Below are 15,629 nucleotides of genomic sequence, written 5' to 3' on the forward strand. Positions count from 1 at the left end.
AAAACTAGTTACTGCCAGAACATAGTTGAGGGGCAAGAGATGGGCACAATCAGAATTTGGTGGGTCTCTTCTATAAATAGGGATAACAAACAGATAACGGATGAAACCTAGAAAACATGGCAAAATACATAACTTTAGATACAAGGGTTGGATCCAGATTTAGAGATTCCTAGAGTAGATCTATTGGAATAAATGTTGTTGTTTATTCGGTCAGTCGCTTCCGACTCTTTGTGACTTCATGGACCAGCCCACGCCAGAGCTTCCTGTCAGCCGTAGCCACCCCCAGCTCCCCCAAGGTCGAGTCCGTCACCTCCAGAATATCATCCATCCATCTTGCCCTCGGTCGGCCCCTCTTCCTTTGGCCTTCCACTTTCCCTAGCATCAGCATCTTCTCCAGGGTATCCTGTCTTCTCATTATGTGGCCAAAGTACTTCAGTTTTGCCTTTAATATCATTCCCTCAAGTGAGCAGTCTGGCTTTATATCCTGGAGTATGGACTGGTTTGATCTTCTTGCAGTCCAAGGCACTGGAATAAATGGGACTTCAGTTATTCACGATTAACTTAAGTTCCATGGTTTCCAATAGGCCTACTCTTAAGTTTAAATAAATCTAGATCAGCCCCACAGTTGGTAAAGTGCATGGAACTGACTATGGTGAATGAAGAGTTAATATTTGGAGGTGGAGCCATTTGCCTCCTGGAGGCAGTGGAACTGTTCACAGGTCATGACAGCCCTCCCTGGCTTAATTTACCTATGGGAGGCTGTTGCGTTGTGCCAGGTGCCCATAGGCACCACTTTTGCACTACGTCTGTAAGCACCTGACTTGCCATGTTCTGCAAACCCAGGTGGCAGCTGGATGCAGCCTCCCAGTAGCCCTTGGCATTTTCATAAAGGAGAGGCCAAAGTGTACCTCCCTTCAGCTACCTCCCTTCAGCTCTGCTGTCCCACAGCAACATGAACCAATCATAGAACTTTATATACAGGATAAATGCAAACAGCAAGTCTGAAAAGGCTAATGAAAGCTTGGAGGTCAAATATTTGATGCATGGCACACTCTTTTCTATTCCCACAGATTCTGAATGCATGACCTGGACTCATTTCCCCCACATCCTTGCCCACTTCATTTTACTACGTTCTCAGAGATCCTCATTTACAAGCGATACCCAGGAACCTCATGCTCCCAAGTAGAGCAAAGGGATACATAAATACGGGTCACAGCTCATGCTGAATGCGTCATTAAAATGCTTGCCACAAATGTTGGCAGGAACACTGTTTCAAAATGATGAGCTCTCATAGTCCCTTGTGTGCTTACACATGCTAGCCACTGTTCCTCAAGGGTTTCCCAAGACCACTCAAATTCTTAAAGTCATTTTGGGGCATATGACTCCCGGTTCTCCCACTCCATTCTACCACTAGCCCCAAATTAGAGGCTCTGGAACCATCATTATTCCTCTCTCACTATATCCTGCCCAAGCAAGGCTAACCAGATATCCCATCATTTTAATGCCAGAGTGAACAATATAAGGCCTAAAGACCAAGTGCAAATCCCTACCCTACAACATGGGGATGTCAGTTAGAATAACTGGCATCTATTGGATAGCGTCCATGCCTGTAGGGATATGTCATAAGTCCTCCCCCATACCCCGCCACATGGAAGGTCTCGTCAATTCTTAAGTGCTTTTCTGGCTTTCCACCTGCCCTCCCCAAAAGCTATCCCCTCATGCTCTCTTGCACTCAAGTTCGTATTTCCTGCAATTAAAGAAAAGAAAGAAACCTAGCAATCCCTCACGGCAGAATTTCCCTTCCCCATTCTATTACACAGAGTTGGGAGGGATATAATTTCACGTGATAAGTAGTATACTAGTGCATATCCAATGAACATTACTACTAAGAAAAAGGAGAGAGTCAGGAAAAACATTCAAGCAACTGGAGGATCAAACTATACACAACATTAATTGTGTGCAACCAATTAATGCACTTTTTTTTTTATTAAAAAGCTGTGGGTGGGGGAGAAGAATTGGAAAATCACCCCTGCCCTTCCCACGAAAAGTGGCTAGTAGCCCTGGAAGGAAAGCTCCCGTCAGCGCCAACAAAAGCTTCCCTTGCAGGGCTAAAAGTTTGAACGGGGGGAGGTGGCCTGTTTCATCAGGACTGTGGAGGTGAAAAGGGTTAACACTTCCTCCCCACATGTCATGGTCCTGACTCTACTCAGCCCCGCTCCTCTGCAGCAACTATTTCAATTTTAAGAAAACATGCGAATGAACTCCTTGTGTGCAATTAAAGTCACATCTCATTTGAAATGGCCACTTGAACGTATGCGCCCAAGTCTTCCCACATCTGAACCAGCCTGAGCCAAAACCAATGTTATTAATTAGGGTGGCCAGGTGTCCTCTTTTATAGAGGACAGCCCTCTCTTTGAAGGGCTGGCAGAGGACTGTCCTCTATTTTCAAGGCATCCTCTATTTGAAGGATTGTCCAGGCCAAGTCCAGTTTAAAGACAAAGAACCGTCAGAAGGCAGAGCTGGGCCTTCAAGTTGCCGATCAACAGCACCTGGACAGCAGACCGAGCAAGGCGCATGGGTCACCTGCCACAGTCTTCCCCACTAGGGTGAGATGTACTGTATTTCTATTTCAATTATAATAATAATAATTTCTAATTTGCATCTATACATATAAATTAGCGTATGCACATTTTGTGCAAATTGGTGTCCTCTTTACTGGCAATCCTTAAGAGGATGTCCTATTATCACCAGGATGGTTAGCACAGTAAGAGAAATACCGCAGAGGAGGCTTGCCGTTAGGGATGGAGGAGAATTTCTCCCCGAAACTTCGGGGGGCTGAGTGCTGACGTGTTCGGCCCCCCGAGGTAGTTTTGGGGAGAAATTCTCCGCACCCCCCCGCACCCCGCGACGGGACTTACCTTTCCCGAATGTCCCTCCCGGCGGCGGTTCGTCAGGTCTTCGACAGGGGCAGAGGCGGCAGCCGGTCTTTCGACCAGCTGCCGCCGCCGCCATTCCAATAAAAGTAAAAAAAAAAAAACCCGTGATAGGCTACGTGACGATTAACATAGCCTATCACGGCTGACTTTGCAGATCTAGCCGTGATAGGCTATGTTAATCGTCACGTAGCCTATCACGGGGGCGTTTTTTGTTTTTTTAACTTTTTAGTTCGCGGCCGGGCGAGGCGCCTCCTCCCCGGCCTGAATTTCGGCCGGGCAAGGCGGGAAGCCTCCCCCCCGGCCTGAATTTCGGCCAGGCGAGGCAGGAAGCCTCCCCTCCCCAGCCTGAACTTCAGGGGGAGCAGCGAAGCACCTCCCCCCCACTGCGAAGCAAGCTGCGAGACCAGGTAAGTGGCTTTCGTGCACTCCTACTTGCCGTTTACAACAGAACTGAGCTACTGCAAGCGCTCTCTCTCTCTCTCTCTCTCTCTCTCACTCACACACACACACACATATATATATATATGAAAGCAAGAACTCTGCTGACATAGTAAAGTGGCACTCACTAGTCTTCTTAAACAGCATTAACAAGAGCTCCCTTCACAAATGTGTCTGTCATGAACAAGAACATTAGACGAGGCATGCATTAAAATCCCACTGAGGACCTCCATAATCCTTTCCTGTAGCATCCGGGCTCAACTCTGCACTTTGTGCCAACAGAGTTATGGATTTTAACCAAGTCTAATCAAAGGCTCATTAAGAAGCAATAGATTAATTTATATGCAACCATCAACAGCCCGGTACTTTTCACAATCCATTTTCTCTCAGCGTAGCTGAGAAGATCATGGCAATCCACAAATCACTTCCAAGTCACGTGTGGAGCAACAATTGCTCCAGGGTAAAAAAAAAAAAGATATACACACACAGGGTGGAGAGGATAGGGGATGTCTTACAGAACTGAGGATGCCAAAGAAATCGACTTTAGAGGCTTCAAGACAAACTTTTAGAAATATACCACTTCCATCACTTGTTTGTTGTTTTGATTGTTATGGAAATTGTTTTCAATGAATGAAAAACTTGACTGGTTCGTCTGTACAAGCAAAACTGCCGTAACTGCCAGTCATGTGCCCGCCACCATGCACTGAATTCAGGTTTTGATACAAGATCTCAAATCACCCTAAATGTGTGATTTAGCCATCACGTGCCAAAACCTGAATTCAATTCATAGTGAATTTACTACATACACCCATAGTGGTGGATGCCTACAATTACTCAACATACACTGGGAACTGCTGGAAGTTGGTACTGGGTAATCTTTTCTCACATGGCTACCATGGGCATTAATGGTTGTGAGAATAAGCTATGCCTATACAATCCACCATGCCTAACAGAATCCGCCAACCCTGGACCAGGTGTTTGATTATGAAACTTTCTTAAATATATGTTCTGTCTGTGTGTGCGCGCTGTTTATATGTTTTTATGTACATGGTTTTGTACTTTGTACAATGTATTTTAATGGTTTTTAATTTCTGTGAACTGCCCAGAAATCTTTGGATATGGGGCAGTACAGAAATATAATAAATGATTGATTTTTTACATGTACATCTCACCTTTCCTCCAAGGAGCTCATATCAACATGCATGATTCTTCCCCCTGCCCATACATTTTATCCTAACACAGCCCTGAGAGGTAGGCTAGGCTGAGAGAAAGCAACTGGCCCAAGGTCACCCAGTGAGCCTCATGGGGATTTGAACCTGGGTCTCCCTGGTCCAATTCTTTAACCACAATGCCACACAGGCTGCTCGCCCACCGCACTTTGCTGCAGATCCAGGAAGGCAACGACATCAGGCTTATCACGAATCCAGCTTGGGTAGTCACCAAGCCTATAGCCGGGGGAGGGGGGCTGCCCCCCCTAAATTTTCTCTGCCCCTTAATTGTTTTTTTATGAACAAATAATTAAAAACAGTGCACAATTTTGTCTTTAAAAGGCCTGCAAACCAGATGAACTGCCCCCTTACGTTTCTGGTCCCCCCACCTCGAACATTTAGGCTGACTATGGGCCTGGTGGTCACACAAGCTCTGCAGGCTTTGATCAAGCCCTCAGCCCAGGAGTGAGGGAACACGTGGCCCTCCAGATGATGCTGGACTGCAACTCCCATCAACCCCAGTCAGCATGGCCAATGGTCAGGGGTGATGGGATTTTTAGGCCATCAACACCTGAAGGGCGGGCCACACATTCCCCAATCCTGCCTTAGACAGAGGAAGGCATCTGCTAGGAGCAGGAAGTGGAGAGAAGAGTACACTTCTTCAGTGTCTCTTGTACCACAGGAAGGATCACCAGAGACAACAGCTTCTGGGAATGTCGAATAAGTAGGTAGGCCAGCCTTGTAAAATCAGAGAATTGGAAGGGATCTCAAGGGTCATGTAGTCCACCCCCACCCCTCTACTAAACAGGCTGATGAAAGAGGACCAGAGCTGAGGGCCTGGAAGCCAAGCAGTCTAGTGGAGGAAGAATGGAGAGACCTGTCCCTTTTTTGCCAGCCCACTCACTTGCCCACATGGAATTCCAAGTCACTATGGCTACCAGGTGAGTTGTTGACTACAAAGCTGGGCAAGGCAGTACAAAGTATGTTATCTCTGGTTATTTATCTGCCCATGAATGTGCTACTGACTAAGTCAGGGGTCAGCAACGCAGTGCCCACAGGTGCACTGCCTTCCTCCAAGACACCCGTCCCCCAAACGAGCCTGCAAGGCTGTGTTTCCCTACCGCCATTAAAGTCAATGGAGCAGTATCGCTCAGTTGACTTTAATAGAGATGGGGAAAAAGCATGCCCTGCTGAAAAAACAGCTTGAGGCGAGGAAGCCCACCCACCATCAAGGACCCATAGGGAAATAAGGTCCTTGGAGGTGGATGGGGCTTCCCCCTCCCTGCAGCCATTTTTTGGCAAGGGGCCTTTCTCCCCACCTCTATGAAGTTAACAGAGCAATAGAGGTGGGGACAAAAGTCCCCTGCCAAAACACAGCCGGCGGGGGGGCGGGGAGTGAGAATCCAGGGAAGGGGAGTGGTCCCAAGATTTAAAAAAAAAAAACGTAACAATATGTGGTGGTGCCTGGGACACATTTCCAAAATGTCAAATGTGCCCACAGGCCCCAAAACATTGCCTCCCTCTGGACTGGGTTATGCCATACATTAGTGATGGGTAGATGAGTTCTTCCGTATGACTCCCCTGTCAGACCAACACCCCTTAAATATACATGGGAACGTCCTCAATTGCCCTTGATTTGTGAAGATCAGCTGCCAGAGACCTCTTATCTAAAATGGCTACAGTTTCCCAGAATAGGATCCTCTCCTTTGCCAAGTCCCTGAATTTTGATCTGACAACATCGGTTACCGTCAGCTGGAGGGGGAGAACGAAAGTTTAAATGTCAAGCGACAAGGAAACGAGCATCAAAGCAAACGCCATGTAACATCTTCTTTCAAAACAGCCTGGGGAACATACACAAATACACAGGAGCAAGTGGCTCAGAACCACATGCAGGAGGTCATGATGTGGGCCGAGATAATAGTCATTTATATAGCATGTCAACAAAATACGACTGCTATGCTTCCCCCCTGACAAAACAACATTTTATGATGTGCCTTCTTATGTTGGCAGCAGGACATCTAGCCAAGACTATATTTCTAACAGCAGCTGGACGGAAAGAGAAAAAACAGCTATGTGGATCCTTTAAGATTCATTTCATACCATTAGTGCCAAAAAAGGTATGCATGGGGTAAATCTGGCACTCAAAACCCAGAGAGGTTTGCCGCAAGCTGTCAGATTAACCTTTCTCAAGCTGGTGCCCTCTGGATGTGCTGGACTACAATTCCCACAGTCCACAGCCAGCATGCCTGTTAACCTTAAATTTTAAGGGTTACAGAACCTCTTCCAGCCCCAGGGCTGAATTCCATTTCGGAGAAGCTCTAGGGGGCCTCACTCTAGCAGTGGGCGGGGTTGAATGCAAAAGAGGCAGAGCCAACAATACCAGCATATTGCAGCTTAGAGGTCTTACTGCCAGCAACTAAGCCATAGGAGAGGCATTTCAACCTTTCAGAAAGGGGGGAAATCCGCACAAAAGCCAGGAAACCACCAGCAGCTGGTGGCTGGGGGAAAGGGGGTGGGGCCAGGGGAAAGGGGGTGGGGCCTTTTGTGGAACCCCAAAGGACCAGATTGCAACCTCCAAGATGGCCAGAGTTCTGCACCCATGTCTTCAAAGGTGCTGCAAGATTCTTAAGACAGAAAAAAGTCCTGCAGCTCCCAGCATCCCTCTAGCCAGCCATGTTGGCTAGGGCATGCTGAAAACCATAGGACTTTTTTCCTGTCTAAACAGGCATAGGGCTGTGTCCTTAGTCTCTGTTGCAGCAAACAAATACAGCTATCCCTCTGGAAATTTGTTGTCATAGCCACTGAACAAGTTGCGAGGCCCAAACAGTTATGATTCTGCGATCCTGTAACTGTTAATAGTAGAGGAACTGCAGCAGGATGACAGCCCTGCCAAACTCAAAAGCACCCTTTGCATACCTATGAGTAGGATTAATTACCATTTTGACTGCTACTTGTTATCCCTTGGGGTAGGATCTATCAGAGGATTAGTGAAATTCAGAGCACCACAGATACCAATGTCATTCAATTTCAGTGTCTGCGCAGGACGTGTTTGACCTACTTTTGCTTTATCCATTGGCTTAATCTATCTATATATATATATGGAATGTTTTAGCAGTCCTTTCTTTTGAATGTTTTAGCAGTCAAGACAAAAGTCCAAAGAAATACCATTTTCTACTTTAAAAAAAAGAATATACAGCAAGATCTCTCAGAAACAGACAAAACAGCACGAAGAAACTGTACCTCAAGCTCTGTTTCTCTCCGATTAATAGCATCTGTAGATTGATTCAACTTTTCTAGTTCCCCCTGGAAGAAAGCCAAAAAGAACAAGAATATGTTGAGAAATAAGACATACTGACAGAACTGGGAAGGAGTCAGGTTATTGAGTGTCATCTGGCATTTTGCACAGCGGCCCCAGCTGGAATGTTAAATGGAAACAGAAGGGTGGAAGGCATTTAATGGCAAGGCTAAACTTTGCTGTGTAAAGGCCTGGGGGCGGGGGGAGACTTCAGACACTTTTTAAAGGCTACATTTTTAAAGTTATTTCAATTGAAGCTCTAAGCTGTTCCAGTTTCTTATTTGTCATATGTGCACATTTAGAGTGCAGTCTTTGCCATAATGTCCCAGCAAATTTGATAACGAACACATTTAGGCTGAAAAGCCCAAACTTTTACTCAGTTACAGGCACAGGAGATTACAGTTACAAGCACTGCAACAGATTTCCCCCACCCTCCACACCACCGTCAAGATTCCTCCAATATTTAAGATTCAAGTTCCAATATTTTTAACTTAAATACTAACAGCATTTATTTAATTACATTCCCCCCCCACCCCCGACACGCTTTCCCCGAGGAGTTCAGGGTTGTGTACATGGTTCTCTTTGACCCCATTTGATTCTGAACACAACCCAGTGAGGTAGCTTAGGCTGAGAGAGAGTGACTGGCCCAATATTTAGCATTTATATGTATATCCTTTCAAAGGTTCTGTGGTAAGGAAGGGAGTGGAGAAAGACAAACTGGAAACCCTTATTAGCCTTTTATAGTGTTCACATTCTTCACATACATTATGCCAATAAACGTTACAACAGGGCCATAAGGTAAACCAGTATTATTATCCCCATATGGCTTGTCTGAGGTCACCCAAGTAGATAAGCTTTCTGGTTCATAGGCCAGTTTATGCCTCTTAAAGCACTTCTGAGTCTTTTTCCTGCTGCTGGTGTATATGTATAGAACATAAACGGCTTTTTTAATGCACTTCTATGAGGTCATGCAAGAAGGATTTACAATTGCACTGCAAACTTCATTTTATGTGTCACCTGTGATCAAATGGGTTCTATTCAAAGCCCATTTTTAGCCACCCACCCACCACTTTTCTCTCCACCACCCCACCACCCTCATTAATTGGAACATATTTTTTTAGGAATGGCTTTTTTACAGTTCAGCCTCTCCAGCCTCTTACCCAGTTCCTCCTCCTATTCCCTGACCACGGACATCTGCAGAACTGCCATTTCTTGGCTAATCCCCCCTTCCCCACACCTGCAAAAAAAAATACCTGACAAGCTGAAAGACCTCCTTGCCAATTTCACTGGCATGTTCCCTGCTCCCTTCAGTGTGGCTTGTATGCACACCTCAGTAGTGCATGGAGAAATATTTACCCCAAAACAAACAAACCCTGAACAGTGAAATCAACAGGGCTTTCATTTTGTTTATGTATTATTTTACATATAGGCCAGTTTTCTGCCTGAAGGCCTTCGAAGCAACTCACAGACAAGAAGTAAAGAAAACACCACAAAAACCACAGAGCAGCAACAGACACTACCAACAAAATCCAACACAACAATAAAACAAATGATAAATTGCCAAGCACTAAAAAACCCTGAAGCCCAAGGCCCAGCAAAACAGAACTGTCTTTATGGCTGGGCAAAAGGCCTATAACACAGGGCCTATATGAACCTCTAGGGGGATGAAGTTCCATATTCTGGGTGCCGCTACTGAAAGAGCCCTGTCTCACCAGTCACCACCAGCTGTACCTCTGATGGGGACAGGACCCAAAGCAAGGCCTCAGGTGACGACCTCAACAAACCTCAACAACCTTTGTTGTGATTACCTCAACAAAGGTTCATAGCAGAGAAGATGCTTTTTTCTGCTAGTCTTGTCAAGTTTTGCCAGTGACCAGAGAGTGGATAGGACAGGCACATAATGCAGAAAGGGGAGTTAGCACACCATGTCCAGCTGACACGGACCACTACATCAAGGAGGGGGAACATGTGGCCCTCCAGATCTTGTTGGACTGCAACTCCCATCAGCCCTAGCCAGCATATCCAATGATAAAGGATGATGGAAACTGGAGTCCACCAACATCTGGAGGACCACACTTCCCCTATCCCTGCAGTACACCACGGGATTGTGTCCAAGTCTAGTCACGGGGCAGCATGGGTCACCATTTGAGGTATGGCAGTGGTGTGGAGGGAGAGGAGAATGACAATACTGTCTTCTCCTGTAGTAGCTGAGAGGACACTTAAAAGCAGGGAACACATAGCTTGGGAACGGTAGCAAAGCACAATAAAATGGAGCAGGATCCCGCAATAAACTTGGGGTGGGTGGGGGAGAAATGACCTCCAGGGTTCCTATCCTGCTCTGACGCTAGGATTGCCCGGCGATCATTAAAGCCTTGAAGAGGCGCTTTCGGCCTTAGCCACAGGACAGCAGCCCGCCCTCAAGTGCGCCTCTTCCCCGACAAGGGGTCTCTGCCTGTCCTCCCTGTACAGACGCACACACAAGCCACCTTCTAATGTTCTTGCTGCCTCTGCCGTGGGATCCCTTCGCCTTCCCCACCGCTACCCCGGCTGGCAACGACCATTTAGTACGCCCGCTTAAGAAGATCGGGGGGGGGGGGGCTGATCCGCTGACAACGAAAGGCAGAGGCTGCGGCGAGGGAAACCGAGAGAATAGGGGCTGGTGAGTTCCCGCTTGCACCCGGCGCTGCCGCTTCTCAAAGGGTGTGTGTGTGTGCGCGTTTCTACGCGCCCTTCGAAGGAGAGATCGGCGGGCCACGCTTTTCGTTTGCAGCAGCAGCTAGCCGCAAAAGGACCTCGGCAGTAACCCAATGAAGCCCCCCCCACACACACACACAGAGATGCGCCGCGGAGGGAAACGCCCCCCTCCCGTGGAATCACACGCGGTTGCGCGGGGGGGAGAAAGGCGCCCGCAGGGAAGAAGGGAGGACCTGCTCCCCCCGCCCCTGTTCTGGGAAAAGGCATCCCTCGCTGCAACCTTCATCTCACCCCCCCCCCATTCCACTGCAGGGCATGCTGCCATCGCGCCTCTCAGCCCGCCATGTGGGCTCCTCCGAAGGGGCGTGAGCCGGGGTGCGTGTGTCTCCCTCGGATCCCGCCGCAAGGGGCCAGGTGCGGACCGCCCCGCCCCGCCCCACTCCCCGTTCCCTTACCTGAATCCTGGGGTCCACTTCTTCCTCTTCCTCCTGCTGCTGCTGCTCGCCGTCCTCCGCCTTGTTCCTCTTCATGCCAGGATCCATGTTGGCTACGTGGGGTCCTCTGGAAAGGACAGCGCTGGGGGGGGGGGGAGGATCTGGCACCAGACCGCCTCCTTGTGAGCGTGGCCTGATCCGCCTCCCGGCCGCTTGCCGGCTGCAGCCGTCCGGGTTCCGCGGGGAGAGGCTGCGCGCGACGACGGCCGCTCTTTCGGGAGCTCCTCGCCGCGAGGCTGCGCCGGGGGGACGCAGCGCTTCTCCGCTCCAGAGCGAGGGAAGGAGACGCGCCGCGCCCCCTGGCTGTTGGAGCCGCGGCGGCGGCGATCGCTGCTGTCGCCGAGCGCTTGTCTCTCCTGCTCCCCGACGCCCGGGCACGGTCCACCCCTGCCGCCGCCTTCCCACGTGGCCAAGTCGGAGGCCCGGCTCTCGGGAAGACAGGGGCGATCGCCCTCCTCGCGGCCTCCCCCCGCTCAGTGCTGCGGCTGCTTCGGGGGCGGGTCTGCGCCCGCTCTCGGCCTCGCCTCCCTCCCCACGCGCTTCGCCGCATAATCTGTGCGCCCCACCACCACCACCACCACCACCGCTTAAGGCAAGAACGAAAAGGCGGGGGGAATAAGTCAAGCTGCCTGGAACGAAATTTTCTTTTCAGGCAGCTCTGTGTCGCTCCGCTGCGAGGCTTTTGTGATTTAACTTCCAGCGATGTGCATGTTGTTTACCGGGAAGTTTTCAACAGAGGCAACAAAGAGGCGTGTGGACACAAAGCTGGGGGGCAGAATCTCAGGTGGGGGGGTCAAATCTGGGCCTTCGGAGTTCCCCAGATGGCTATGCCCCATGCCCCCCCCCACTGATCGTTAGGTAGTTTCCTAGGTCTCCCCCCACACACACACCCCCGCTCTTCTAAAAGGTTGAAATGCCTCTTCTGAAGCTTGTTCAGTCGTGTCCGACTCTTCGTGACCCCATGGACCTTAGCACACCAGGCCTTCCTGTCCTGCGCTCTCTCCTGGAGTGTGCTCAAGTTCATATTCATGGCATCGGTGATGCTATCTAGCCATCTCATCCTCCGCCGTCCCCTTCTCCTTTTGCCTTCAGTCTTTCCCAGCATCAGGGTCTTTTCCGGTGAGTTTTCTCTTCGCATTAGGTGGCCAAAATATTTGAGCTTCCGCTTCAGTATCTGTCCTTCCAATGAGCACTCAGGGTTGATTTCCTTTAGGATTGACTGACTGGACCTCCTTGCAGTCCAGGGGACTCGTAAGAGTCTTCTCCAGCACCACAGTTCAAAAGCATCAATTCTTCGGCGCTCAGCCTTCCTTATAGTCCAGCTCTCACAGCCATACCTTGCTACTGGGAAAACCACAGCTTTGATTATACGAATCTTTGTCAGCAAGGTGATGTCTCTATGCTGTCTAGGTTTGCCATAGCTTTCCTCCCAAGGAGCAACCGTCTTTTAATTTCATGGCTACAGTAACCGTCTGCGGTGATCTAGGAGCCCAAGAAAATAAGATCTGTCACTGCTTCCATGCGAGGAAGTGATGGGGCCAGGTGCTGTGATCTTAGTTTTACTGGCAATAAGAGCTTTATGCTCAAAGGGCTTGTATTTTCTTTATATTTTGGCCCTGCTCCTTTGGCCCTGCCCACCACTAGAATGCAGGAGAACGTCTCCAAAATTAGATCCAGCCCTTGGGCTGAAAAAGGTACAATACCCCTACTTTAAAGGCTCACAGAATTATGATAGGGCTTTTGTGTACCGGAGTCCGCTTTATTAGGTACATGATGTGATATCCTCAGTTGACAGATATATTATGTAGGCATGGGTGCAGTGGGCACAGGTCCATGTACACATGTGCATAAATGTGCATGCATAACCTGTCATTTGACGAAGTATCAAACGCCCTCATGTTCCTGACTGAGGAGACGACCTTTTATGGGGCTGCTTGAGGAAAATGGCCTCAGTTTAACACAAACTTCAACGTTTGTGTTTGGTTTTAGTCTTGCTCGTTGGTTTTTATTAGTTATTGCTCATTGGATTTTAATTGAATATTATTAAATTTTTACCCTTTTTGTAGGCCGCCTGGAGAGGGCTCTTTTGGCCTATAGGTAATCTAGAAGTACTTTAAAACAAATAAAAAGCTTGTGCCATAAAAAGAAAGTTACTCTTTAAGGTTGCCCAACCCTCTGTTGATTTTGCTACAACAGACTACTCCCTCCGTTTCCAACTGGACTTACCTACACTTCTTACAAAGTGTTTGGGATTAGGCTCAGTTTACAGCCTCACAAAACATGAGATGGCAAGATTGAACATCGACATCTTGGGAATCAGCGAACTAAAATGGACAGGCATGGGCGAATTTAATTCAGGTGACCATCATATCTACTATTGTGGGCAAGAATCCCTTAGAAGAAATGGAGTAGCACTCATAGTCAACAAAAGGGTGGGAAAAGCAGTACTGGGGTACAATCTTAAAAATGATAGAATGATCTCAGTACGAATCCAAGGCAAACCATTCAACATCACAGTAATTCAAGTCTATGCCCCAACCACTGAGGCCGAAGAAGCTGAGGTTGATCGGTTCTATGAAGACCTACAACACCTTCTAGAACTAACACCCAAAAAAGATGTCCTCTTCATCATAGGGGATTGGAATGCTAAAGTAGGAAGTCAAGAAATCACCGGGATAACAGGCAGGCATGGCCTTGGTGTACAAAATGAAGCAGGACAAAAGCTAATAGAGTTTTGCCAAGAGAACATGCTGATCATAGCAAACACTCTTTTCCAACAGCACAAGAGGCGACTCTACACATGGACGTCACCAGATGCTCAATATCGAAATCAGATGGATTATGTCCTTTGCAGCCAAAGATGGAGAAGCTCCATACAGTCAGTAAAAACAAGACCTGGAGCTGACTGTGGCTCAGATCATGAGCTGCTTCTTGCAAAATTTCGGCTTAAATTGAAGAACGTCGGGAAAACCACTAAACCGTTCAGGTATGACCTAAATCATATCCCTGATGAATATACAGTGGAGGTGAGGAATAGATTTCAGGGATTAGACCTGATAGACAGAGTGCCTGAGGAACTATGGACGGAGGTCCGTAACATTGTTCAGGAGGCAGCAACTCAATCCATCCCAAAGAAAAAGAAATGCAAGAAAGCAAGGTGGCTGTCTGATGAGGCTTTACAAGTAGCTGAGGAAAGAAGGGAAGCAAAAAGCAAGGGAGAAAGGGGAAGATATACCCAACTGAATGCAGAGTTCCAGAGAATAGCAAGGAGAGACAAGAAGGCCTTCTTAAATGAACAATGCAAAGAAATCGAGGAAAACAACAGAATGGGAAAGACTAGAGATCTCTTCAAGAAAATTGGAGATCTCAAGGGAACGTTTTGTGCAAAGACGGGCATGATAAAGGACAAAGAAGGCAGGGACCTAACAGAAGCAGATGAGATTAAGAAGAGGTGGCAAGAATACACAGAAGAACTATACAGGAAAGATCTGAATGTCCCTGATAGCCATGATAGTGCGGTCACTGAACTTGAGCCGGACATCCTAGAGAGTGAAGTCAAGTGGGCCTTAGGAAGCATTAGTAACAACAAAGCTAGCAGAGATGACAGTCTTCCAGCCGAGCTATTTAAAATCCTAAAAGATGATGCTGTTAAAGTGCTGCATTCAATATGCCAACAAATCTGGAACACTCAACAGTGGCCACAAGACTGGAAAAGGTCAGTTTACATTCCAATTCCAAAGAAGGGCAACGCCAAAGAGTGTTCAAACTACCGCACAATTGCGCTCATTTCACATGCCAGCAAGGTGATGCTCAAAATCCTACAAGCTAGGCTTCAGCAGTATGCGAACCGAGAACTACCGGAAGTACAAGCTGGGTTTAGAAGAGGCAGAGGAACTAGAGATCAAATCGCCAACATTCGCTGCATCATGGAGAAAGCAAGAGAATTCCAGAAAAACGTCTATTTCTGCTTCATTGACTACGCTAAAGCCTTTGATTGTGTGGATCACAACAAACTGTGGCAAATTCTTAAAGTGATGGGAGTACCAGACCATCTTACCTGTCTCCTGAGAAACCTGTACGAGGGTCAAGAAGCAACAGTAAGAACCAGACATGGAACAACCGATTGGTTCAAAATTGGGAAAGGAGTACGACAAGGCTGCATATTGTCACCCTGCTTATTTAACTTATATGCAGAGTACATCATGAGAAATGCCGGGTTGGATGAATCAGAGGTCGGAATTAAGATTGCTGGGAGAATTATCAACAACCTCCGATATGCAGACGATACCACCCTAATGGCAGAAAACGAAGAGGATCTAAAGAGCCTCTTGTTGAGGGTGAAAGAGGAGAGTGCAAAAGCTGGTTTGAAACTCAACATTAAAAAAACGAAGATCATGGCATCTGGCCCCATCACTTCCTGGCATATAGAAGGGGAAGAAATGGAAGCAGTGACAGATTTTACTTTCTTGGGCTCCAAGATCACCGCAGACGGTGACTGTAGCCATGAAATTAAAAGACGCTTGCTCCTTGGGAGGAAAGCTATGGCCAACCTAGACAGCATAGT

At 47.9% G+C, this 15,629-nt stretch overlaps 1 protein-coding gene across 1 annotated transcript in view; it reads right to left on the reverse strand.

Annotated features, from left to right (window-relative positions):
* The window catches only part of SH3BP5 (SH3 domain binding protein 5), a 55,656-nt gene extending 44,038 nt beyond the window's left edge, over positions 1 to 11,618 (reverse strand). The window contains exons 1-2 of the mRNA XM_084858193.1: positions 11,027 to 11,618; positions 7,823 to 7,885 (exon numbers count right to left, since the gene is read on the reverse strand). Of these exons, the coding sequence (XP_084714319.1) occupies positions 7,823 to 7,885; positions 11,027 to 11,113 (150 nt within the window). The 5' untranslated portion in view covers positions 11,114 to 11,618. The remainder of the gene's footprint in view (positions 1 to 7,822; positions 7,886 to 11,026) is intronic.
* Positions 11,619 to 15,629: the final 4,011 nt, after the last annotated feature.

Source organism: Heloderma suspectum, chromosome 5 (genome assembly GCF_057233095.1).
Source record: "Heloderma suspectum isolate Gila_16-S chromosome 5, 16-S_ref, whole genome shotgun sequence".
Taxonomy (NCBI): Eukaryota; Metazoa; Chordata; class Lepidosauria; order Squamata; family Helodermatidae; genus Heloderma; species Heloderma suspectum.